Below are 27,446 nucleotides of genomic sequence, written 5' to 3'. Positions count from 1 at the left end.
ATGTGTAATAGGCAGTTCTCATGGGACTAGAAAGTGACTGTGGGGTGTAAGAAGGGAGGTGAGCAGAAACAGAATTCCTGGCTTTTGCTGTTAGAGAAAAATCACTATGTTAGAAACATCTACTCTATCATTGCTTTATGGGAGCAGCACCAAGGGCTCCATAGCAGAATCCAAGGGTGTTCGCCTGAGGTTTCTGTACTTTCAGTAATATGCCCCTTCAAAAATTTCTTCTGTTCTTTTAAAATGCTGAAGTAGTTGTCAGGTGATTGAACAGTTCTATCTGTTCTTACTTGCTCAGCATGAACTACTATACTATACTATACCACTGGATTTCTCTCAGCTCCAGTTCTATGAAACCAGATCTTCCCAAGTATCTTGAATTACCTTATTATAGTAACTAAAACAAACAAGTATGCTAGGATAATTTAATGTTTTTGGAAGGAACAAAAGAAACTAAAGACAGCTACTCTTATCCTCTGTTAGTGTTTCAAGATGTTGACTTTACTGTATGGAGACCTCAAAAAAATCTGGGGTGGGAAAGGGAAGTTCCTTCTCCTTGTCCCCTGAATATTAAAAAAAAAAAAAAAAATAGTTGCTACATAAGTTAGCTAGCTTTACCTAGTTAACCCCTCATATTCACTAAAGAAGTTCCAAACTTTTTTCTAAACTGTATGAAATAGAAGCTAACATGCTTCATTTTCAGTGAGGAAGGGAAACTACTGCCAAAACCTCACTGCTGTGAGCAGCACTGCAAACAGTAATGGTCAAGTATGACAGAGCAGGAACTCCTGTGCTTGTGGCTGAGATTCTCCTCACACCGAAGAATATCACAGTTGGTGTAGGAACAAAAATGCTCTACCCTACCAGAGGCGACCAGAGCTGAGCAGGGAGTTGCTACAGCAAACACTTCCAGACAACACTGTGGCTGCATTCCAGCTCCAGGGGCAGTAAAAAGCAGGTGTGATCTAATAGACCTTCACATAACAGCTGGAGATGCTTAAAACTGAAGAATGGCCTCAGCAGATTTTATTCTAATTTAGCTTTATAGCAGCTTTCTTCTCCAGGTTCAGAGCTGTACAGCTTTTTTCCATGCAGTGAGGTTACCATAATGTTATTAACAGAAATGCAAGCAACATAAAATGATGATTATTTTCAAGGCTCAAAGTTTTAATAGTAGAAAGAAGTAATAATGCAGCAGGTTTTTCTATGTTAACAGTTTTTTACAACTTATACTCAAAAAATCTAGAGGCCATTAGGTAGATCCTTTTTTCTAAATTAAGCTAGCAGTTTGAAAAGGCAATACAAACTGAATAAATAGCCAGAAATCTAATGATATCATCACATTGAAATCACATGCTTCCTACAACAAAATATATATTCCTGAATGAAGTCACACATAATCACAGAATTTCAAATTTAACTGTAGGCCAGACTATGTTCTTATCCCTAAGCTATTAACAAAGTTCACGAGGTGCAAAATGAGTTTATATGAAAGAAACATCTTTCATTTACAATGGTAATATGCTCATACTTAGTCCAAAGTATCTGGAATCTTACTAGGCACTTTCATTCCATTTTTAGTCTGCTTTGATCTGTCAATGCTTCTATTTTTAAAAGCTTTCCATTTATACTTTCAGAAGTGTATTTTTGTATTTAGTTAATATAAATATATTTATATTAAAAATAGCTTAATTATTTGACTAAGTAAAATGCAGAACTGGTCTTCACATCATCATTCTGATCCCTTTAAGAAAAGCAACCATCTGTATTTATAATCCATATGGAATCTTCTCCTAAAGTACTAAAAATATTAAATCCTCCTAAAATAGTCAAAGTAGCTAAGAGTCCTCCTGTGAATAAAAATTAAATGGTTTGTCATCATAGAGTTCACTGTAAAAAAGCATTTGCAAGTGTAAATGCATCTGCACAGCAAGATAACTATTTTGCTTGGGAATCCTTGAAATAAAAAAAACAACCTAGAAAATGTCTTGCAGCCTTTATTTGACTAGAACTAACACCAGGAAGACTTTTTGATAATAATCACATTCACGAACAGTACCAGACCATTCACTCTAATATCAACTCTCAAGCTAAAATGTTAAGTAGAAGCTTGTTTAAATTGGGTAATTGTCATTTCTCAAAAAGACAACATTAAATATCATTATAGCTATTAAATGGTTTTGTCTTCAATAGACAAAGGCCTAGTAAACCTGATCAAGAAAGCAATTTGCAGAAAAAATATTCCGCCCAGTTACAGTCATATTTCTTTGCAGCAGACATACTAAACATGGAAATAAAAAGATTCAAATAGATTGTAATATGGAAATGCATTTAAAAAGTTACAGGAGAAGATGATGTACCAGCACTGCAATTTGTTAATACAAGAAAGTTTTCCCATGTTAAGGGCCCAGTGACCAAGGAAATGTGAAAGAGCTGCTGACAGGCCAACAGCTCACCTTACATGTGTCCAGAAAGTTCTGGAAAGCAGAATCACTGATAATGTTGCACTAAATACAGATTAAATGTTTGGTACTGGTGTCTCCATTACAGAAACACTGGTGTGTCAGAAGAAATACATTATCAAGTTTTTATCTCTTGCAGCTGCTGTTGGACCTGGAAGAGAACAGACAGAAATATAATTAACTGATAGTGTGACCATATGCAGGGGAAACACACACACTCACCCAAAATAAGCCTGTTTTCTGAAAGACTACATACCATCTTAATGTCTGGCCTTCTGGTTTTTTTGTCATTCAGACACCGATCAGCAATTGAATACATTTTATGAATTGAAGGTACATCCCAGTCACTCATCTTTTCATCAACATAATCCTCAATAGTTGCTTCCTCATCCTCAATTTCATCTTTTATACTTAACTACAAGAGAATTTGAACCAACACGCAGATAACATTGTAAGTATCTGAACAGCATGTGAGACTATAAATAAACTATAAATTTTTATTAATTTATTATTTTTATTCTATATAATTTTAATTACCACAACATCATAAAGCAAATTTCTTTAAGCCAAATCATACAGATTTAGCTGTCTCCCACTTCAAGGCTCAGTTTTCTAGTATTGTTTCTTTTGTAAGAGAAGAGGCACAACCAACTAAGTATCCTAATAATACACAAATATCCAAGGTTAAACTTGTATAATTTTTTAAATCACTTTTATAAAGCCTCTTCCTATAAATGAATGTCTGTGTGTAAAGTAATCTTCTGTCTCCAGTCTCAGTGACTGCAGTATCTGCTGGAAACTTCTAGTCAGAAATCAAATTTTAAATCTGACTGGTTTAGTCCAAAAGTCCTCAGCTCCAACACACTTGAAGTGGGTTATCTGTAATCACACGTACTGTTTGAGGAAGCATAAATGAATAAATAAGAGGCAATGAGTAGAGGCAGATATTCTGCAGGGGTCAGTCTGAAATTGCTGACCAACCACTGATTCTCAGAACCTCTTTACTGACTATGATTTCAAAAAAGTGATCCTGGAGCAGTGGGAGGGAAAGAGAAAACATGAAGAACATACCAGCAACTGTGGCTCCCTGTTTTCATCCACTGGAGGAAGACCCGTTATTATTTCTAGTAAGACCTAGGAGGAAAAAAAATCAGAAGATAAAATAAAGCACAGAATAATCCTTAGCATATATATGATTTGCAAAAAAGAGCATGACCTCCAGGCTGTCAACAAATACCCTCAGGATTTGTGTTTGTCCAAAGATTTCCTATACAATTCATTGGTTTTGTTCTTATCTTTATTTTCATTAACTGTTAATAGCAGTGTGGCTTACAAATTCAACACAAGTTATTCTCAGCCTAAATCATGTTCCTTCACAGCAAGACTGAAGGATTTCCAAACTATTCAGAGATAGTTTGGAATTTTTTCACATTTGCTCTAAGGCAAATATAACATGGACATTGTATTTTTGGTGTTGAATATAGTAAAACACAATAATTTTTGAACATTATTTAAAATTTTCTTTTTCAGCCTGAGTTACACGTTTGTGCAACACCACGCAAGGAAAAACCACGTTCCACACTACTTCAAACCACATTTAGCTAGAACCTGCAATATTATTTTACTCTGGTCTTTCACATAGCAAATCAACATATTCAAATGATTTTAACACAAAGTTTAGAAACACTATCTTAGGAAAATATCTATCTTAAGAAAAATTATAGACCAGAGTAATAATTTCATTTCAGATTCTCTTGATTTTGTGTGCTTTTATCTTTTACAACAGAAGTCGTATACTGCTTCCCACATTCTACTTACTACTCCAAAACTGAAGATATCAGATTTAGGGGTTATCTCTCCTCGCAGAGCTTCAGGGGCCATATAGGCTGCTGTTCCAACAATTCTTTCAGTCATGATTGTCTGTGTGAATGTTACAGATGCTCTTGCAAGGCCAAAGTCAGAAATTTTGGGTACGTATGTATCAGTTAATAAGATATTTGCACTGGTGGAGAGGGGAGGTAAGGGAAGAAACAAAAAAAAACAAGAGAGTTTTCTGAACATTACAGTAAATAGGTTTTATGACAGATTAATAATTCTTTAATAACCTGCTATGTAAACTGCTATTTTGACTATCTTGAAAACTAAGATATTTATATATTATTCATAAAACAAGTTATGTAAATTTAGTTTTGCTGGAAATTGTTCAATTTCAAAATTCATTCCTCTAAACAAATGAAGAACTGACTGCAAGATCCATCTATGTTTTTCTTGTGTGTGCATGCATAAAAAAATAAAAGGCAGGACAACAAAACACAAGGAAAAAAACCTAGACACTCCCCCTACCCCCAAACCTTAGAAATACAAAACTTTCTTTTAACAGACCAATTATGTTATATTTATGGTTTGGCTTTAAGAGAGACAATAGAGAATAATTAGCTCTGATCAACTTCTATTGGATCACAGTTTAATTCTTACAGTCTAAATCTCTGCTCAGAACTAACAAAAGCAGGAGTTTTATACCTATTATCTAATACCAAGTCAACCATGACAAATTCATGTGCTAAATGAATAATACTCTTGTCTTGAAAGAAAACTAGAAAACTTATTACTGCTAGAATATTCTATGTGCCATGTTTTCACTTGACCTCCAGCTTTTACTTTCCTTAAAAAAAGGCAACCCTGGCAAATGAGGCTCATCTCAAAGTCCTTAACGCTTTCATAAAATGCTCAGTGGGATGAATTACAGCAGAAATCTACTGGGTTTTAAACTTGTACCACTTAAAACCATTTTAAAATAGCTTGATTTAATATTCATGAAATCCTCATTTTCTGATCCCTTTAATGGGACTGTAAGAAATCCACAATGCCTGATATAACATATAACACTTGCTGGAAAGTTATACTGCTAACTTCCCCTTCCTGTTCACCCAACCCGAACACAATTAACACAGCTGTAAGTTACAATGGATCACTTGATGTGAGAGCTTCTGTAAATAATGACCACTACAAAAGGCATCATCCACCAAGAGAACAAGATCACAACTTCATAAATCTCAGCTTCTTTCTTATCAACTTGAGTCCAGTCCAAAGAGTGGTCATTTTTTTGGGTACACCACAAAAAGCACAATAAATGCAAGTTTTACTGCAACTTTCAAGCTTTAAAAGAGAACAGAACTATTTCCTGGGCATAACCAACCCAAAAAACAACTGTGAGAATACCCATTAAATCTTGTCCCCTCTAGCCTAGAGGAGCTGTTCTAATGCCTGTGTGTTTATGAATGCTCTACACATCACAGCAAAATGAAGACTGAAGTCATCTTAGATGTCTCTTCATCTAAATGTTATCTGGGAGTGGCAGCACTATTAATAGTACCAGTCAAATGTATTGAACTACTCACACAAGTTACAAAATGTTATTCAAACAAAAAAAAACCCAAACCCAATTCTCCAACATGATCAACTCACAGCAGTTAGAAGGGCAGAGGCAGCGCAAGGTAAAGAAGTGCATCCCTTGCAGTCATTACACTTCTCCAGAGGCTTAAGCAGGGAAGAAAGAAGAAACAGACTGTCAAAGCAGCAAGCACATACATGAGATAGCTGAAGCAAATGCTTGTTCCTCCAAGCTGAAAGGTCACAAAACTGAATTTGCCTGTATTTAGCAGAGGTGCCAGAAGCCAGAAAGCTACTGAAACATTCATCTGTAACACGCAGTCAGTCGTTCCTTCTTAACCATCACAGAGAGGAAGGCATTTGGGGCTTCTCTTCAAAGATTTGGGCCTCTTTTTTAAGAAAACCAACATAGTCAACTGTAGCAGTAACAAAACAACAACAATGAAAATACCAGAAAAAGCCAGCCAAACTCTACAACAAATCCCCTACCTATTCCGAGTTCTGATGTCCATAGGAAAAAACTCTGGTATAACAAACAATGACCATTCATTATCACTGAAGAACCCTGAACTTCATGAACCTGACTGAAGTAATTTTACTGTATTCATTAAAAATAGGGGTAAATCAAAGGAGACACACTGAAGAAGTGATCTACAAAAACAAAAAAAAAGTGTTTTTATCTGAAAAATTCCCTATTTAAAAATTAATTGTTCTTCAACAGCAGCTTCACCAGAACCAGTTAAAGAACAGAACTTTGTGTGTTCTCATGGCACTCAAATAACTATTTGAAAGTAACAGATACAATTTAAAATACAAATTACAATTTACATAATATAACACAATTACAATTACAATGCAAAACCTCATGGTTGGAAAGCTGTCCAGCAGCGAAGGGAGCTGGCAGAAAAGGAGCCTCAGGGAAGACCTTATTGCAATAACTGTCTGAAAGGAGGCTGGAGCCAGGTGGAGGCTGGAGCCAGGTGGGGAAGGGTCAGTCTCCTTTCCCAAGCAGCAAACAATAGGACAAGAGGAAATGGCCTCAATTTGTGCCACAGGAGGTTTAAATTTGCTGTTAGGAAAAATTTCTTCACCAAGTGAAGCAGTGAAAGAGGCTGCCCAGGAGAGTGGTGGAATCACCAGCCCTGGAGATATTTAAATGACATCTAGATGCAGGCACCTGGGGACACGGCTTGGCAGTGGACATGGCAGTGCTAGATTAACAGTTGGACTTGATAATTTTAAAGGTCTTCTCCACCCTAAGCAATTCTATGCTACTAGCCCCATAATTATCTTTAGAAATCTGTACTAGTCATGCCCTTGTGGCACAGACAAGATTGTGGAGATGGATGTCACTTGCAGAAGATTGTACCCTTGACTGAAGTAATGCTTTTTGCAGTTTGTTCTCTCTAAAATTACTTTAACAGGGGAAAGATGAAAAAGAAAAATGAAAATGTGAAAATGTAGCCAGGCATAGTCTGCAGGTTTTACCTTTTAATATCTCTGTGAATGTGATTATTTTCATGCAAAAAGTTGATGCCATTTGCTGTACCTTGAACAATTTTACACCTCATATTCCAAGGAATTGGTGGAGTTTCATCCTTTATTAAGAAGAGAGAAAGGCAAGTAAAAATCTGAAAAATATATATACACTCACATAAACCAAAACAAACATACAAAACCCCCACAACCCAAAAGCAACTTCTTGCTATGTTTTGTTGTGTTCAAGTAGATGATTAAAAACACTACCAGCATACATTTCTTAATTGATTTGGGCAGAAATGCATGCCTTTGTCACATTACATTTTTTTCCCTGCATTTTGCCTTAGATTAAGTTGTCAGTTGCAAAAAATGTTCTTGGTTAATGCTTGACCCTGACTCTCCAAGGTCAGCTGCTCTGCAAAGACCTATCTGTATCTACTGCAGCTCTCACTTTGTACTGGCACTGATACCAGAGCCTTCAACCCAAAGCAACTAATTCAAAGCAATCCACTGTTTTTTACTAACAACAAGAAGCCAGTCTTCCAGGATTTTTGGATTTTTTGAGAGTATAGCTTTATTCATGCTACTAATTAAACCTCAGAAGTAAGGACATCTACATTTAAAAACCAGTAATCAAAAATGTTGTCAGTGACCAAGGGAAGTGGATTACAGTATCTCCCCATTCTACCACCTCCCTTGCCTGCTCAACATCCAGACACAAAGATGATACAAGCAAGAGTCCGTGCATCAAACACATCCAGTGAAGTCATAAAATTAGATTATCAGCAAGAACAGATGTTCAAGTAAATACGTTACTCACCTCTCTGATCTTATTAGAAAAAGATTCTTTCTAATTTATAGATTCTGATTTAGATCCCTTGATTTATGCCATAAATTTGTCCTCTTGTAAAGGATGAGATATTTATTTCTCCTTTAGCTTTCAATTTTCCCCAATCTTTAAAGCTCCCTTGATGATAACAGCTAGTTACACTGATGACCATTTTCATATACATCCTTGTTAAGTGCTGCTCATTTAACAGATAAACTTGCACTGTCCTTAGGTAAGACAGTCTCTCTTCTGCACTGACTCAACTAAAAAAATACTGCACCTGTAGCAGTACATGCAAGCAAATAAATGTAAACTGAGGCAGCATTGCTAACAGAACTAGTTCCTTCCTCAAGCACTGCCATTCATTCTCATCATAGCACCATGTTTTCCCCACTGGAGCAGAAGTATTTGTGCAGCCCTACAAAGGAAATGTCTCCAAATGAAAACTAAATATTTTTTCACCAATTATTATTTTACCAGCCTGATCAGTTCCCTAATCCAAATCTTTCTCCAACTAATAGATGCTTGAACCAGTACAACCAGATTATCAGTGCAGAAGAAAAAAGCAAGCCCAAGATCTTAGGTCTGAGGACATGAATGGTTAAAGTAGCATCAATGTAAAATGTTCACCAGATTACAATCTCAGAAGCTGCAATTGCTTAATATTGAGCAGATTTTTTTGAACTCCTTCAACAAATTAACACAGACACTAATCTACTACCCTAAGTCTGGCTTACTATTGGACTGTGTGTCCTTGATAAACAGAGTTGCCTCACCAAACCAAAGCAACTTGTTATTTACATAAGGCCAAGGCTAGAACATACACCATTTGATTAAATCATAAGCATTTATACAAAATAATAGTTTTTTTAACTGAAATTTACATTTACTTACTTACATTTACTTTACTTTAAATTTCTTATCTCTTTACTTCAGAAAGAGATAAGCAGACTATGAGCACTGTATTATAACCACTATCACAAGGACAATGAACAAGGTCAGTTTCACAGAATCTCAGGGACCAGCAGAGAACATACCAACATAAGAACTGGGAACAAGACTGCAGCACACCCTGCACTGCCTCACACAGGCACAGTCAGTGCAAGCCTCTGTGATGCTTGAGATACCAGTACATGACATTGCACTGACAGCCTGACTTGACTTTATCTAAAATGTTTGTGTAAAATCTTATTGGAATACTTGTTATTAGAAAACAATAAGAAAGTAGTAAAACATCATCTGGCCATCACAGTTCAGTTCCATTTAAAAGACATTCCACAGATTCTTGTACTTTAGCAAAGTAAGGCAATTGGAAGCTAGAAAAAAATTCACTTACCAGACAAGCAAGTCTGTCAAGCAATGAACCGTTGGGCATGTATTCATACACCAGACATGGCTGAGCACCATCACTTGAGAAACCAAGCAATTCTACTAAATTTTCATGCTGACACCTATACAAAAAAAAATCTGTTCACATGTGCTCTGAGAGACTTTCAATATTGAGGAAAACACAAGGCACGGGGAACTGGATTCCCAACGACTTGTTTCACCTCTACTGCATAAAGCCAGGTTTGTGTGGTGATGTTTTAAAACAAACAAAATGTGATTGTGTACAAGAAACATTTTCAGTTAACATGCAAATCGTTATGTTAGAAAGACAAAAATTGTGTAATGACATACTCACTTTGCCATTATGTTTATTTCTTGTTCAAACTGCTGTTTTAAGTCCTGAACACTAACATCGACCATCTATAAAAACAAGTATTTGACATTAACATCATTGGTTCATAATAAAACGCACAGCTGTTCATTAAGATAAACAACAAAAAGAATTGTATGCCTTTCTTAGTTAACTTTTCACAATACACCTTTTACTAAGTTCAAAAATAAGTATCAGATTGTCACTTTAAATTCCTTGGACCATTGTATAACTGGAAAAATTGATCCAGTTTCAGCAATCAACAACTTATTCCCTTCATTGCAGTTACACCCCAATAGTACTTAATTAAAAATTCAATATTCACACAAAACAATGATTATGAAGACTAAAATTCTGTGACAATTTAGCTTGTGAATCTCAGCGATTGTAATCTGAAATGGAAACCACCTTAGGACCCTTTCTCTTCTGGCACTTCTTGAGGGTGAGGGAATAACAACTGGGGAAACACTCTGCTCTTCCCAACAACTCGCTTAGCCCCTCAAAGGAGAGCTACAGAGAAGGCAAGAATTAGCTCCTGTGACTGTGCTGACTTGCAACACTGATGGGACTAAGGGTAAGTTTCTTAAGCCAACTAATGCGTAGGACAGTGACAACTTTTGGAAATCTATCATTCCATGCTTTTCACAATAAACAAGATAAACAAGTCTATTTGATAAAGTACACAGTCATTAAAATGAAAGATCCCCAGGACAACTCACAGCAATGAGCTTCTTCACAGCCACGTTTTTGCCATTGATGTAGCCTTTGAACACAATGCCAAAGCCACCTTCTCCCAGTTTATTACCTCCAGCTGATTCTGGTCGCACATCAAAATTATTTGTAATGCTTTCCAAGTCATGAAACAAAAAATTCTGGAAATCTGAAAGACATTGACATTTAGCACAAAACTGTGTTTTCACTTAAGGAACAAGGTTTTCTGTTTCAGTTCTCTTAAAACAAAAACTTGCTACTGCACAAAACCTGACCCAGCGGAGCCCTACTTCCAGCTCTGTGATGAAGATACCAGAAACACAAAAGGAAGGCAGATAAACACATACAATTACCTATGCAACATTTTCTTCACAACTAACACTGTAGCACACATCTGATTGCATTTTTGATTCATACTTGCAATACAGGTAGCAGGAATTAAATGTGTAGCAGATCACAGAGAGAGCCACAGTGGCTTATATACAAAAAATACACCAAGGTTACATCATGCTCCTGGCAGCAACCCAAAAGTGAACCTTTAGGAAACAACAGACCAACCACATACTTTCTGAAAATCTTTTCTTCAGTCATCTTTTCTCCAGCATTCTTAGTAATTTCTGACATACAAAATCTAGTTTCAAAGCATGAGATGCTGAACAGTCTATAAAATAAGTATTGGAAAAGTACAACAGGATTATGTGTGGCAAAAAAAGAAATTGCAATTTAATCAACAGTTAAGTTTTCCCTCAAAGCAGGTGATTTATTGGCAAGATGCTGTTTCTCACAGATGCACCATGACAAGAATAGAGTCATCATTCTTATGAACTGCTATGATTTATTTCACAAGGGGGGAAGGACAGATCAGCAAAAAAACAGCACTGAATTCTACCAAAGTAAATGTCTACCTGTGTTACTGGACTGTGAGCTGCTTTTTTCTTCACTTGAGTAGGAAGAATCTGAATGCTGCTTCTCAGTACTCTGAGCTAAAGCAGGCTTTACAGATGTCACCTTTTTTTCTTGTACAGGTAACTGTTTCTCATGTATAGGCAAGGTTTCCTGTGAAGAAAGAGGTAATGTAACTTCCTGTGGCATCCTTACAGCTTCTGAAAAGGGAATTTAGAAAAAGTGTTAACTACATTAGGAACCAGAGAAAAACTAAGTAATGTTAATGCCAATATTTTTCAAAATTAGGAGAAACATAAGTATCACCAGGTTATATTGTGCCACTATGTGTAAACGCCAGCACTCTTATTGGAACTTTAAATTCATACTTAAACTGTTATTACAAATGATAGAAAGTGGAAAATATATTCATTTTGGGTTATTTTAACCTAATCCTTTCTGATTTTCAAGTTGGCATGAAGCTCTTTAGCATCTTAGAAAACTGAGAACACAATAGAAAATGTGCAAGAGTAACAGTTACCTGGAAGCAAAAGGCTTGCTGGTGCTAGGAACTGATTCCTGATCAGCAGATCCACAAGATCAGCAACTGTACAGTTTGTGGTTCCCCAGTCATAAAGTAATTCACATGTGGGGCTCTTTCCCATTTGTACAAATGCCTCAAATTTCCTTAAAAGATAAATATTAAGATCAGTATTTTAAAAAAGAATTATCTCAAGAAGCATAAAGGGAAAGAGATTAAAGGCAAATGACAAAAATAATCCACATTAAATAAAAATCTGAATGCACTGCAAAAATCAGAGTTTTCTGAATACACAGCCAAAAAAACCTAAACACATTTAAAATTGGGGTAAAAGCACACTAAATATGGGAAAAACTATGGGAAATACACATATACATGGCTTCAGCTGTCTGTCTAGGATCCATAATATATTGGCATCTTGGACTCACACAGAAGAGAATGTCAGACAGAGACACAGAGCTAGTCAGACCCAGATGAAATGGCAAAAATAATTGTTTTGCATCCATTTAGCATTCACACTCCACCTTGAATATTTTGAGATGGGCATTAAGAAGAAAATGAGATCCAGCATTCTGATTTAATATTATTACTGAAAGAAAAACAAAGATTTAACACTACCATTACTAGAAGAGACTGGAAACCCAAAATTATATATACAGCATGTAAAAATCTCAGCTTCAACAAAGATTCAACAAGCCCTTCAAGCAATGAGGTGCTCGTAAAATACTGCAAGCATTACTCCTCAAGTAAATTTGTGAGTTTTAGGCCTCGGGCTCCCCAGGTTTTTGGCCATTTTCTTGAAGCAGTGAGTTAGGAGTTACAGTGCAGCTGTCTCTTGGGCACCGTAACATCAATGCCTACTAGTCTTTAGCGTACAGAAAGTTATGCAGCCCGTCCTGTATTGCAAAAAATACCTGTGTCTGGAGTTCTAATTAATCCTAATTTCTTCAGTCAATTTTCTGAGGCTTGCTTAAGCCCGAGCTGCAGTACAAGTAGAAGTAATTACCTTGCGTTCCCTAAGGAAATGGGAGTGTAAGGCACAAGTGCCCGCCAGCACACGAGGTGCAGCAAGTTACAGTAAGGGGCCGGCAAGTACCAACAAGGTACTTGTGGTGATGCACGAGTTTGGGTTACGGGACTTTGGTGTAGGACCTTATGTGCACTTGGCTGTATCTGCTTTCCCCGGACGGGTTGGTTATATCCACCGCAAGTTTCTTCCACCCTTCCTGCGGGTCGATGAGCTCCGCCAGCCGCCGCACGAGCCCGTAGCTCAGGCAGCGGACGCGCGTGGAATCCGTCACGGGCTCGCCCATCCTCCGCTCCTGCTGGGACACAGCGTTACCCTCGCGGTTCGCCGGGAAGCGCCCGCCCCGGCCCCCGCCCACCATTCCCGGCAGGGAGCGCCCCTGCACCCCGCAGCCGGGGCAGTGCCGCCCGGAGTCCCCTCACGCCTCACCGTCGCTGCCCGCCCGCGATCCCCCGGGCCCCAAGCCCACCGGCCGGTACCGCCGCTTCCCCTCCGCCTGTACAGCTTCCCCTTTAAGGGGGCGGGGCCCAGCCCCCGGTGCCGCTGACGTCACCGGGGCGGTGGGGACACAGCGGAAGCGCTCTCCCACCTGGCGCTCCCATAGGCGGCCGAAAGGGGCTCCGCCCCCGGCCCGACCCATGTCCGGACCCGAGGAGGGGAGGCTCGCTGTCTCATTGTCTTTCCCCCCGGCCCTGGGGAGCTTGGTAACGTCCTTGGGCCCCTCTGATGGGAGGAGGCGGAGGGGGAGGAAGAGGAGGCCGTGGCGCCCCCTGGTGGCGGCTTTCGGGGGCGCGGCGCTCCCGCCTCGCTGTGTCTGTCCGTGCCCCGCTCCCTCCGTGCGTCCGTCCGTCCGTCCAGCCATCCCTGCCTGCCTCCCTCCCCGCCTTTCAACAGCCTTTCCGTAGCAGTTGATGCTCTTCCGCCCCTCTCCCCTTTTCCTGTCCGGCCTGGCGGGGCGCAGGGCAGGCCGCGGCCATGCTGCCCTCCTTCAGTTACCTGACTGAGCACACCGGCTTCCGCGGCACCATCAAAAACGCGCCCGGGGACTTCGTAGTGACGGAGCTCGAGGTGCCCGAGCTCTTCCTCGGGGACTCCCGAGCTGAATTGCTCCCGAAGAGCAGCGAAGCGGCACAGAGCAGCCCGTGTCCGCGGGAGCCCAAAAGACGGAGGACGGAGCCCCCCGGGTGCCCCCGGGATTCTGCTCCCAGAGCTGCGGGGCAGGGCCCAGGCCGGGCGGGAGGCGGCTGTGCTGCACTCCCGGGCAAAACCGGGCGTGAGGGAGAGCCCGAGCTGCAGCCCGGCCTCGGGGAAGCCCCAGTGTTGGAATCCTTGCTCGGCGAGCCCGTGAGCGGGCTGCTCCACAAGTTTGCCTGCGATGTGAAGGATGCGTGGCACTCGGGAAACAGCGCGGATGCTGCTGCTAGGGAGTTCTCGCTAGGACCGAGGCTGGACAAGAAAATTCGGGCTGATTTACACAGTGCTGTTAGGCAGAAATTCCCCTTTCTAGTCACTCTTACAAAAGACAACGAAATGATTGTAAAAGGGAATCCTGATTATAAAGAACTTTGTCAATTAGTGACTGAAAAGGAAACAAGTGGTTTCTTTAAATTTTTAGATGCAAAGCTAGAAAATTCTACGTTTTCCTTTGAGGCTGATGGAAACAAAGAGCACAGAAAAACAGTTCACCACTTTATCAATAGAAAATTTGGAAAGCTTTTAGAAACAAAATCTTTTACCGTGACAGATGTCAGTGATCAGCCAAGTACATCAATAATGGTACGGTTTCGAGAAAAAAGTGGGTCCAGAAAAAGGTGTGCTGGTGGCTTTCAGGAGAAGCAAGATGTTTATACAGGTAAATACATTTTTAGTGAAGATGACAGGTATTATAGTGATCTGTAGGTAAGACTGATACTCAGGATAATTTTTATACTGTCAGGTCACTGTTTATGTTGAAATAAATCATTATCAGTGCACTGGTGTTACATCCTTGGAGAATGAAATGGAGGAATCAAGTTACTGCAGGGATTTGGCGTCCCTGCTCGCTGATAATGGTTACAGTTCTTTTGATTGTAGCCACTCATTCTGTGGCATTCCCAGGGTGATAGCTTTCCCTTGAAAATAATTGTGGTCTTTTAGGAGGTGCATCTAGATACTGAACAAGTTAGTAAGGTCAAATTTGACTTATGATCTCATTCTTCGAAGCATTCTCTGATACGGAGAATGTTTCCTGCAATACATCCATGCATGTCTGTTGAATTGTGTTGCATTTTATGAGGTACTATTTTTAAAGGCATCAGGGTTTTTGGTCTGAGTTTTGTGTACCATTTTTATTTTTTTCCTTCTGTGCTGTAAAAGCCCCATTTGATTTAGATTGGTGGGGTAGGAGGGCAGTTTCTTTACAGTTTCCATGCTGTTACAGTTCAAGGGGCAGAACCTGCCCATCTGTCATGGCAGAAGATTGAAACATAAAGGCAAGTTTCTAATAATTCTGAGATGATTGTTTCAGCTTTCACCCTTCAGAAAGAAAACCTAGAAACACTAGAAGCAATCGGCTTGCTGGCAGCTGAGCTTGATGTTCTTCCTTCAGACTTCAGTTACACTGGCATCAAAGATAAGAAGGCTATCACTTTGCAGCCTATGGTGGTGAAGAAGGTGACTCCTGAGAGGTACTTAAAATTTGGGTGCAAGCAATTTACCATGTAGTTTTTGGTGTTAATAAATATCAACATGGTAGAATCCCTTGAAATGTTGTTACTGATGTGTCTTCCCCTTGCCTATATAGAGCACAGTGGAAACGGCTTTAATCTTTTGTGGCTAAACGCAATTTAGCATTCAAGTCAATGGCAAAACTCCACTGCAAACTGGACTGTAAGGCCAGTTGTCCAAGAGATAATTAGCAAAACTTGGCATGAGTGTTGAAATGATGAAGAAAAATAGGTAAATGCATCCACACAGCAAGAAAAATATTTTTTTATAAATGAACAGTTTATGATGTTATTAAAACATTGATTAGGATTCAAGCTCTTATACTGGAATTTTCCTTTGATTTGTGTTGTCATCTTATTACAAAAGTTCCCATACCTTCTTGGTGATTTCTCATGGTCAGCTCCTCACAGCACAGCCAACAATCTCTATCTCTCTCCTCACTCAGCTAACCAACTCTTTTGTAGCACTCATCCTTATAGGACACAGCTGTGGCCTGTTAAGGGCAGGCATGTTCCTGATCTTTGGTGATTGGTGCAGCTGCAACTCCTCAGGTGTGAGACTAGCTTTGCCCTCCCTTTATTTTCTTACATTCTATCCCTCCACATATTTGAATGACTCTTATTTACACATAAGAACAAAGAGATTGAGTGGATATTTTAAAGAGTAAATATTTGAACTGTCAGCTGTGTTTCCAATTACAAGCATGTGTGAGCACACCCAGAGAATCAGTGCACTGAAAGTGTTTTTGTTAAGGCTGATGGAGAAAGAGAAATTGTGTTTTGGAGTCTGCTAGAGCACATTACCTTTTCTTTTCCTTTCTCTTTAATGAAAAACAGATTTTGAGGAGGTAAGAGTAAAAAAATTACTAGTTTTTCGATTAAAAAAAATAAATTCTGTGTGCTCTGAGAAAGTTCCATGAATTGCTTACTTCCAGCATAAAAACGCCAGTAATTTAAAAAGTACTTCTGAACTATAAATTTTAAGACCTCTATCTCTTAATTTGATATTGTTTTCTTGTAATAATTGATTTTTTTTAAGTGTTTAGTTTTTTAAGTGTTTTCAATTTTATTTTTTAAAGTGTTTTCAATATGAGTGCAAAGGTGAAAAGGACATTAATTAGAAGTTGTATAGCTTTAGTAGAGGATGGTTCATAATGTCTCCCAATTACCTATTTAGGTTGAAGGAAATTGGAAATAAAATGGAAAAAAAAGGCATGAAAATATACAACATCCGTCCAGCACAGCAGCACCTCAGGCTTGGTCAGCTGAAGGGCAATCACTTTGACATAGTTGTGAGAGACCTCCAGCACCACAGCCATGACTCCTCTGCAGATTTGAAGGAGAGAATAGCTGAAGCAGTGGAAAGTGTTGAGGTAAGAAAGACTCATGATAATGGACAGAGTTTTAATTCTTTGCTGTTATAAAAAGTACGTTTAAGGAAAATGCTTGTAATAGCACAATAATGGCAATGTTTCCCAAGTTTGGTGCCCTTTGCAGTTTTATGTCTTTCCTGCATTACTTAAGGAATCAGGAGTAAAATTGCCTTCCAAGAAGTGAATTGGTTCTGTGTTTCAGACTGGAGACCCCAGGGTGGTGCAGCAAAAGAAAAGGGGAATTCAGTAACAATGAGTGTGGATATAGGAGCCATTGCTGCACAGAGCTGGGGTGACCAAAGGATGGGTCTCACTGAAGCAGATGGAGGGGGAAACAATGTACTTACACATCCATATGGTGTGTATGGGATACCTGTACACACACACATGCTCACTGCACATTACAGCTGGTTGCCTTTTTTGGTCATGTGAGGAACATGCATGGTTGGCTTGGATGAAAAACTTTCATGGTATGAACATATGTGGAATGTCCATCTCTGAGAAGGAAGACTCCTCTGAAATGCAGTTTGATTCTGCTTTCCTTAGTACCTGAAGGAAACTCCAATCATCAGACATTCTTAAGCCGCCAAGAAAAATAAAAGCAAATAATAGAAGGGAAAAACTGTAGATATTTTTACAGTATTGATTTTCTTGCCCTATCTTTCAAAGTAATAACTATAATATAAATTGCTTTTAGAAGATTCACCCAGGAATAAACTCTTGAATGAAAATTACCCACTGTGCAAAAGTAAAATACATTACATGTATTTTGGAAAATAATTTTATTATTGAGAAAAGCATTCAGCTGGTACTATATTGCTTTCTTTGCTCCATCTGACTTGTTTTTTTTACTGTTTGGAAAATGAACCCAAATTCCTGTGATCATGTGTCTTGCTTTATTAGATTTACCTTACTGGTCAGAAGATAAATGACAATACCCGATACATATTTATCCAAAATATGCATTTTTCATCTTCTGTGAAAGCAAAATTGTGTATGGAACCTATAGGTGTCCAAAGCAAGATAATAAAATTTGAACCTAATAACCATTTGCAAAACAAATATGCGTTTTGTACTTGTCTACTCCACGTATACTTACTATTTTCTAGAAAAGGGTGTTCTCCTTGGGTCACATGACTGTGATTTTTCTTCACACATGTGACCTAGAACTCATCAGGAGATTTAAAATCCCAATTAGCAGAAGTGTTCACTTTTGACCTTTATATTGCAGTAATAACAGAAATTATCTCATGTTAAAAAGATTTGTGTTTTTAAGAAAAAATGTCCCATGGTTACTGTTCATTAGCTGTGCTGCATTTGCTTGAGTAGAGTAACATAATCTGACACATGTAAAAAGCTTAATTACTTTGACTTGACCTATAGTTGTAATTATAATAATCAGCTATATAGGAATAATTTTGTTTCATTTACCTGGGATCTTTTTAATTATGTGAAGACAATGGTAGAACTTGATTGTCTTTTTAGATATCTTTTTAGTGCCAAAATATCGTAATGAATTTTGAGTTTTGCTTTTCATGTAACTTCTGATTCTGGTTTTATACATTTTGGATATAAATATAGATGTATGTGTGTTATCTGCCTAGTCTTGATCATACCCAGTACTTTCATGCATGTAACATATTTATCCTTTCTCATTCTAGACAAAAGGTTTTGTGAATTACTACGGACCTCAGCGATTTGGACAAGGACAAATTGTTCAGACAGATCAAATAGGATTGGCTTTACTGAATGAAAAAATGGTATTTCCATTTTGTAATTTGAATATTTACTGTCAAGAGAATTTCATATAGCTGTTGCAATATCTAGCACTGGAGTTGACCTTCTCAGTGAACAGTTTCAATTGTGAGATAAATCCACCTGTGTGCTGGAAGCAATTGCTAGATCAGTTTCAATAACAGCTTAAGCATGAAGATATTCACACTGAAACTAAAACCTTCTTTTAAACAGCAAGTGAAGCTTTAAATAGTTCTGGGGTGATAGTTCAGTATGTGATTGGGATTTTCATCATGCCACTTGGCAGCAAAGTGGTTGCATTCCATACAGGATTTGAACACTGAAGAAGCAGGCTTCATACAGTGTTTATTCATGGTCCTGATCACCTCCGAACTGGAGCTTCTTTATCCTGCTGGGGGTCTGTTTACTTCTTAAAAATGTCACATAAGTTTGTAAGAGAGGATTTGCTTTTTCAATACTGCAGTAATTTATCTGCAAATATAGAAGAGATTTCTGCTTTCCATTATTCCTTGACTACTTTCCCAAACTCTCAGTTCTGAGCTTATTAAGTAACAATTAATAAGATAAGAGTAATGTACTTTTCAGTGTACGTAGTATAGTGTTTGGCACTATAGAAGAAGTAGGTAGGAGACTAATCAGACACTACAAAGTCAAAAGGACACTAGAATATCCTTTTCTTCTAATCTTGTTTTGATTCTGAGAAGATTTGAGGGCAGTCCATGAAAGTTGCTGTTGATGTATCTGACATCAGATAGCAGTTGGACCAGGTGCCAGTCCCTGAGGAGTAATGATTTAAATCCTTAGTCTTAACTTAGTAATTTAATTTAAAATAGGTAGGAATTACTGTGTGTATTAAAAATGGGCCAGTATGTGCTTGCACAGTCCAATGCAGAGGAGGACAAGAGCCAGGTGTCACAGGTTGGTAGAAGTGCTAGCAAATTGAGCAGCTCCTCCAGTATTGCAAGCAGCAGAGATTACTGTAGTGTTTTTCTTGTCACAGTGTCATCTAACCTAATACAGGTCAGTATTAAAAAACAAAATTAAAAAAGTTTTCCCTCTGTATGAAACTGTGAAAGTGTTCAGTCTAAATTTTTCATGAACCATGCAGGATGGAAGGAACCTTCCTGTTCAGGATAGAATGATGACAGTTTCATGTGGAAAAGTTTGAATGGGATGACCAAGAAAGTGACTTGTTTTCTCACAGAGCTTTGAAAACTGTTTTACATTTTCTGGGTGACTAAAACCTCTTTTTAATCTGAGAAGGGGTACAACACATTGTTCTGCGGTTCATGAGATCTTCTGGGAAAGGGAGAATTTGACACTAAAAACTGATTTATTTTTGAGAGCTTGCAGAATATGTTGAGACAGAATTGGATGCATGATTACCTGTTTAGCTGATAAATAGTCATATTTAACTGAAAAAAAATTGTACTTTTAAGGTGAAAGCTGTGAAGTTATTTTTCACACCCGAAGATACGGATGATCCTGTAAACAATGCAAAAAGATACTTTCTTCAAACTGGTATGTCCACTTAAATTGTCCAAGTATTTATGCAGAGTTGATATTGTGAGGTACTGTGTTGCTGCACAGGGAAATACTTTTTATTTTCCTACTGCTTTATGCTACTTACACTTCATTATAATGAACTTCATTATAATTTTTATATGTGCAACTCAATAGAATTGCATGTTTCAAAATTATATGAGGATGAGGTCTTAAATGTGCAAAATAGTGGAAAATGAATGTACTTCAGGTACAAGAAAATATGGAAGCAAACACTGTATATCATAATGCTGGAAGAGACCAAGATTTATCAGGGGAGTTCTGGCCTCCTTCCATCTGTCTGCTTTTGGATAATGACCTCCTTCTCCCTAGTGAAGGAAGTGTACAGGAATATGGCACCCAACTCATACTCAGCACTTAACACATCTACTTTCTTTCTTTCTTGAACTAAAATCAACAAAATAGGTCAAAGGCAGGAGTGTGCTGAGTAGATTGCTCTGTTTGCCATATTTATTGGTTATATCATTCAGCCGAACTTTCTCAACAATTTGAAGTTGCTTTCAACTTCAAACATACTTTTCTTTTCAAATATTCCACATCTACTAGCCTGCTTATCACTGTAGATTGTCTTACCAACTATGATATGTAGCTTCAAAAGCCAAAGACATGTTTGGTTTCACAAAAAAGTGTAAGATAAATGATTCTGTTCTGTACATGGCTGTATGATGCATGGAACTTCCAATTGATGTGGACCCTGAAAGCAGCTGCTTGCCTTTTCCTGAAAGCAGACACAGAAGTTTGTGCAAAAGACTTCATCAGGTAATCACTTGTAATATGAAAAAAAAACCCGGTAAAATTTTAAATATACAGCATTTATATAATGCAGTAAAAATCTGATTAAGTGCATTTTCATCTTGGTTAAGAGTCAGACTTCCCTGAGGCCAGTGTAATTTTTGCCTTTAAAATAAAGACATGTTTTTTACCTGCTGTGAAATACATCTTCTGAAATTATGAGAAGTAGAGATTTAATGTTCTTTTATAGCTTGGTTTTTCCTTCCAGTTACCTGGGTCAAAAAAACACTTTGGAGTGATAAAAAAAGTTTCTAAAAAAGAAATTGTTTGAACTAGGCTGAATAACTGAATGACAGCTAGTTTAACTTATACTGCATGAAACAGAATAAAATTCATGGGTCTGTGTTGATAGGCATACAAGATGAAATTTATCTAAGGCAACACATTGAAGGAAAGGAAATAATCAAAGCATGGAGACATTAGACTGACACTTTTTTTCTATATTTGATTATTTTATCTTTTTAAATGTCAGGTAATACTTAAATAATCAGGGATTACTGACATAGTTCTTTTTGTTTATGTCAGAAGATGCAAAGGGCACACTTGTAATGCTGCCAGAATTTAAAGTGAGAGAGAAGATGTTGCTACGAGCTTTAAACCGCTATGGTGTAAATCATGAAGGTTGTACCAAAGGATGGCTCAACATTCCTCACTCCTTGCGCATATTCTATGTCCATGCTTATTGCAGTAAAATTTGGAATGAAGCAGCATCATACAGGCTGAAGACTTATGGCTCCAAAGTGGTTGAGGGTGATCTTGTCTTCTTGGAAGAAAATGATGAAAGCAATTCCCTGAATGACAAGGTGAGTTTTGTAAAGTAGTTCTTGTAAAAGAAAACACCAACAACAAAAACTCCAAACAACTCAATGTACTTAAATACATAAGCAGACAAACTCTAATGACTTTATTTTGGTTCTCTCATTAACATATTTAATATTTGTGACTAAGTAAAAAAAATCATGTAGGATTCTTTTTTGTTTCACCATAAATAGAGCTATGAGCTAGACATACAATTAGCATCTTTAATCTGTTTTGGCTGTTCATTTTATTCAAGTGAGAGGAAGGAACAGGAGGTCAGAAATGATACATATGGAAATTTAGTCTCCATGGTATATAATGCTCTTAGGATCTGACTGAGGAAAGACTTCAGAGTAGAAGACTCTGGGTGTTTCCATATTACTAGTCAGTGCAGATAAGAGTCTTGCTCTCCACATCAGGCCTTTCCTAAATACAATGCTGAGTGTGAGTCCAGGGTGAAAGGTAGCCTCAGGCTGATCTGATAATCTCATTGCAGTTACAGAGCAAGATGTGTTTAGCACAGTTTCACTGGTGCTGGGTCTAAACTGGTACCAGCTGTTCAAAAAATGCAGCGGTCTTCTCGGTAAAGTACTAAAAGGCAAGGGAGTGCTTCTGCTTGCCCATAGCTCAGCCTGGGAGCTGTGCATGGAGCCAGAGGTGAGCCAGTGAGTAGAATCTGGCAGTGAAGTGTCTGATCCCAGGTTTTGACATACCATAGTCCATTCTGAAGTGCTCTCTTCAGATGCTCTCTCTTTTAGGGTTAGCATACCTTATTGTGAAGACAGCTGCCAAGTAGCACAAGAGGTAGGACAAGAGCAAATAGCCTCAAGTTGTGCCAGAAAAATTTAGATTGTGTATTAGAAAATATTCTTCACCAAAAGGGTTATCAAACACTGGAACAGGCTGCCCAGAGAAGGGGTTGAGGCACCATCCCTACAGGTCTGTGATGAGGGTTTAGTGGTGGACTTGGCAATGTTTTGCAGCTGGATTCAACCTTTTCCAATCGAGATTATTCTATGATTCTGTCTTTCTCCTGATCAGATCAATCATTGACTGTTTCCTAGAGAACAAGCAGGTGTGTGCAGAAGCAGAATGTAATTAATTTCTTTTGGTGAACCTCTTACAAGTTTGAAGGCAAGAGCATTTGAAAGGCTACCTCCAGTCCCTATGGATTAGCTTGTGTTTCAATTGATATTTTTGTTTACTAGTATTTTTGAGAGTGAATGTTAATGAAACAATTAGATCAAATAAAATTAAAAGATGTATTCAATTCAGTATTGAGTTACTGAGTTTTATATAGATATATTCCTTCTTAATATAAAACTTTTTTTTGTATTTTTACATTTGCTGATGTAGCACAAGATGGCATTTGTTAACTTCAGACTCAAAGAATAATAGTGGTAGACATCAGTAAATATTTAATGCAATGCCATCTACCAGTAAACTGATTAATATAAATTAAGCATATCTTAAGATTTTTTCATACCTGAGTTTATTGCCCCTGCAGTAGTCAAATAACCTTAATATTCTGTGCAAGTTTGTGAGTACAGTGCATAATTCCTAAAATAAAGCATATGATTTTACTTTTTAAAAAGTTGGTGTTTTTTTCTTCTTAAATGTCTTGTCAGGTTCATGTAGTCACTGCTGCAGAAGAATCAGCTAACAAATATTCTATATACCAAGTAAGTCTGTATGAAAAATTCTGAGTTGTTGATCTTTTTATCTGATTAAAATGTTTTATTTTAAATAATGTGATCAATTTAACTGGTGCAGTCTTTGTCCCTGCCAGAATGCTCGTTGAAGAAAACACATGTGAAGTAATTTCCACTCTCATAACAAATTTACTTGGTAGTAAGTACAGTGTCATTTGCAGTATGGCAATATTTATCCTGAAGCTGAATACTTCGGGAAAGATTTCAGTCTACTTGGAAAAACTTTCAAAATAAGTTGACATTCTAATTTTTGAAGGTTTCAAAGTATAGTTGTGAAGTCTTGCATGGCAGTTGAATATATGGCAACTGAATGTCTTTACTGCTATACACTGCTTTGTTTTAGGAATCCGGATACATTGATTATTTTTTCTGCTTTAATGACATTCAATAGATCTGCCAATGCACAGCTTCATTTCACAAGAGAGTCTGCTGGTTTACTATTTCAGGCCCCAAAACACAAGGTTTTAACACATTTTAAATGATCACATTTATTTAAGGGGGAATGGGTGAGCATTACCTGAAATATGTTTGGTTTTTTCTTTGAAGGTGGTTCTTCCGATGGTGGGACACAGTATCAAGTATCCCAGTAATAAAGTTGGACAATGGTACCGTGAAAGACTTTCTAAGGATGAGCTGGAGTTGTGCAAATTCAGAGTGTCTCCATTACAGCTAAATATACCTGGATGCTACAGACTCATTTTGAAAAATGTTAAGAATCTCTCATATTTTTTGGAAAGTAGTGAAAAAGTGATCAAAATTGAGGATGACCATCTGAATGATTTAAAAGTCTCTCTTCATATATCATTTGACCTTGATCCTTCATGTTATGCAACAGTCTGTCTGAGAGAAATAATGAAATGTGATTTTTAAGATTCTACTTAACGAAAGATTGCAGGAATGTTGTACAATGTTGTTATTTTAGATGTAATGCCAGAAACATAATGGAGAATAACAGGTTCAAGTCACAAACAGGAAAAAATTGTAGATTGAGATTCATACAGATAAGGAAAAAAAGCATTACCAAAATCCTTTGGAATGTTTCAAAATAATTCCAAACTCTGAATGCATTGAATTCATTGGAGTAAAGCTGTTGCACCAGGAAGGTCTAACAACTTAAAGAAACCATGGGCAACCAGCATGAACTTCCTCTTTGCACAGGCATGTGGCTTGCAAAGTCCTGGAAAAGTATTTGCAGCAAACAAGTGTGTCTTATAATTCATAGTATTTTTTTATATTTTTTATACTAAATGCTGTTCAAGCAGTAATGTTACCAGTTTACAGCCTAAAAAGTTTCTAACTGAAAAGTTGTACTAAGGTTTCCCGAATATATTGTGTTTCATTGTGTTCAGGTACTTAGTGTTAAAAGGTTAAAGTCCTGAGTCAACAGCGACAAGTTGTCGGTTGCATTATCAGAGACATTTGATAAATGCCCCAAATTAAGTTAATGCTGACCATTTCAGGATTCAGTAGTGCATAGCTGGGAGTGCCTATTTCAGTAAGCTCTTCAAGATCAGGTGAGTACTTGACATCACTGGAAAAACGTTTGTAATAAAATCAAAACCATGTATAATAAAACCATTGTTTACAAGATGCAGGCTCTGCTGTTACTGTCAAGTCTTATGGTAGTACAAAAAAATATACTAACCAACTTTGGAGAAAAAACTTTTCTATTTTCTTTTTGATTAAGTAAAAAAAGGCAGTTAACTGTGATAAAATGAGTGGATTTTTGAAAAAGGGTAGAACAAAAAAAGCATCATTTATCTTTTCGGTTTGCCACTGTACCACAGGATTTGTGAAACCAAGTTAGGATATTGTGGTTTTGATAGGTGGACAACCAGATGAGTGAAAATGTGATTGGATGATGAGGTGCAGGGAGTAGTAGTTAAGGGGTCACACCCTCCCTGGAGTGAATGTCACTGGGGTGTTTTCTAGACCCATCAAGCTTTGTGTCTTTGTCAGTGGCCTGAAGGAGTGGATGGAATTCACCTTCATTGAATCTGCAGATGACACCAAATGAAAGGAACAAATGGATATTCTGGAGGGTCAGGCTGTTGTTCAGGGCAGCCTACATATGCAGAAGGAAGAGGCCAATGGGAGCTGTGTGACACTCAACAAGGACAAATGTGAAGTGCTACCCATGGGAAGGAAGCACCAGTGCCACTGCCAGCTCTGCAGGGACATGGTGAGCAGCAGAACAGGGGCCCTGTCCAGCTCTGCTCCTTGGCAACAAGAACGAGCAACAGCCTTCTGGAATAGGGTAGCAGGGACACAACCAATAGATCTTGGGCAGGTATTACATCCCAATTTCCAGCAGTTGTTTGACCACATTTAACTTTTACATTCCATTTTGGTCCCTAGCACTAGAAAAATGTACAAGAACAGTTCCAAGTTCAGCAAAGAGCCTCTGAGCTATTAGGGCACTGGAGCCCTTGTCATTTGAGGAGATGCTGAAGGAACTGGGCTTCATCAGCTTGGAGAAGACATAGTTTGGGGGGAATCAACAGCAGCTCACCAGCACCTATGAGGAGATTAGCAATAAGGTGGAGCCAGGCTCTTCATAGTGAGTGTGGCAGGAGAACAAGAGACAATGAGCCTAAATTGAAATGACATTTACAATGGTTAAAAGGAAGAACTTTTTACCTGTGAGGACAGTCAGGTAGTGGAACATGTTCCCCAGAGGCTGTGCAGCCTCCATCTGAGGAGGTTTGTAGGACCAAATAAAGCTCTTAGCAACTGCCCTAGTTTCAGCTAGGGTAGAGTTAACTTCTTCACAGTAGCTGTTACAGTGCTGTGTTTTGCATTCAGAATGAGAACGGTGTTGGTAACACTGATATTTTGGTCTTTTTGCTAAGTTAACTATCCTGAGTCAAGGACTTTTTTCTTGTCTCGTGCTCTGCTCTTTGTGTACTGTGAGGAGGTACACAAAGGAAACTGGGAGAAAGCATAACTGGGGCAGGTGACCTCAACTGACCAACGGGATATTCCAGACCATAGAACATCATGCCCAGTGTATAAACTGGGGGAGTTACTTGGAAGAGGAGGTGATCTGGGTTCTGCTGAGGGGAGGTCTGGCATCAAACAGAGGGTAGTGAGCAATTGCATTGAGCATCAGATACTTTTTCCCTTTTTATTATTGTTTTGTGGAGGCAGCTAAACTAGAGGTCTCCTCCAACCTGGATTACCTGTAGATGGCAGTATAACTTAAAGTAGGAAAGTATACTCATTTTTACTGAGCAAGAATCAATCCTATAAATTGATTTGTCTTTATTACATCAGTTGATAAAATGATTGCATAATTTTTCAGATTATGCTAACAACTTATGATAAATTTCCCAAGCTTGAGAATTATAGGAATAGAAAAAATAGAAATAAAGCTCACATAATTTCAATGTGTGTATAAAACTGTGCAGCAGTGAAGGATACAGATAATTCTATACCTTAAAAAAGAGGATTACTCTGTAAGTCTGTGTCAGTAATCCAGAATTTGATCCTTAGCTTTTATATGAGGAAATAGACTGTCATGCACACAATAGCTGCAGAGCCACTGCAGGTGTCCTACAATGCTTACCCTATTACAGTGTTTACTGCACACCTCAAGTTTATGGTATACAGGCAAAATGATGGAAAAATCCATTTCCCTTCTATGACCCAACTGAGTGATATTTCTTCCATCTTTGCTTTTCAGTATCACGTCTTCTGTCTTCCACCTGCCCTTAAAAACCCCCTTG

At 38.3% G+C, this 27,446-nt stretch overlaps 2 protein-coding genes across 6 annotated transcripts; one reads left to right on the top strand and one right to left on the bottom strand.

Annotated features, from left to right (window-relative positions):
• Positions 1-1,124: 1,124 nt before the first annotated feature.
• IRAK4 (interleukin 1 receptor associated kinase 4) lies at positions 1,125-14,144 on the bottom strand. 5 transcript variants are annotated; one of them, XM_064701810.1, is made up of 12 exons: positions 14,017-14,144; positions 13,146-13,315; positions 11,994-12,139; positions 11,476-11,673; positions 10,579-10,739; positions 9,845-9,909; positions 9,497-9,611; positions 7,341-7,450; positions 4,281-4,464; positions 3,534-3,596; positions 2,719-2,877; positions 1,125-2,613 (listed from the first exon to the last, which is right to left on the bottom strand). In XM_064701810.1, exons 2-12 carry the CDS (start codon positions 13,304-13,306, stop codon positions 2,581-2,583), a joined length of 1,395 nt encoding a protein of 464 aa, XP_064557880.1. In that variant the 5' UTR covers positions 13,307-13,315; positions 14,017-14,144; the 3' UTR covers positions 1,125-2,580. The 5 variants fall into 5 exon arrangements, with proteins under 5 accessions (XP_064557880.1, XP_064557879.1, XP_064557883.1 ...); XM_064701809.1 differs by lacking the exon at positions 14,017-14,144 and adding an exon at positions 13,450-13,517; XM_064701813.1 differs by lacking the exon at positions 14,017-14,144 and adding an exon at positions 12,908-13,009 and having other exon boundaries at positions 13,146-13,264.
• PUS7L (pseudouridine synthase 7 like) lies at positions 13,648-25,301 on the top strand. The gene is given in 10 exon segments (XM_064701808.1): positions 13,648-13,811; positions 13,813-13,964; positions 13,967-14,872; positions 15,527-15,686; positions 16,903-17,098; positions 18,760-18,858; positions 20,293-20,374; positions 21,734-22,011; positions 23,635-23,688; positions 24,265-25,301. Coding segments are annotated over 10 exon segments (2,316 nt in total). The 5' UTR covers positions 13,648-13,746; the 3' UTR covers positions 24,589-25,301.
• The last annotated feature ends 2,145 nt before the right edge of the window (positions 25,302-27,446 follow it).

Source organism: Zonotrichia leucophrys, chromosome 1A, assembly GCF_028769735.1.
Source record: "Zonotrichia leucophrys gambelii isolate GWCS_2022_RI chromosome 1A, RI_Zleu_2.0, whole genome shotgun sequence".
NCBI lineage: Eukaryota > Metazoa > Chordata > Aves > Passeriformes > Passerellidae > Zonotrichia > Zonotrichia leucophrys.
This window is presented reverse-complemented; position numbering and strand designations above follow the sequence as displayed.

Coding starts and splice junctions, on each gene's coding strand:
- IRAK4 (XM_064701810.1), bottom strand. CDS start 13,306: ATGGGCGAGCCCGTGACGGATTCCACGCGCGTCCGCTGCCTGAGCTAC. Junction 10,740..11,475: donor CTCACAGTCCAGTAACACAG/GTAGACATTTAC, acceptor AATGTCTTTCAG/ATTTCCAGAATTTTTTGTTT. Junction 4,465..7,340: donor ATTCACAGAGATATTAAAAG/GTAAAACCTGCA, acceptor CCTCTCCACCAG/TGCAAATATCTTATTAACTG.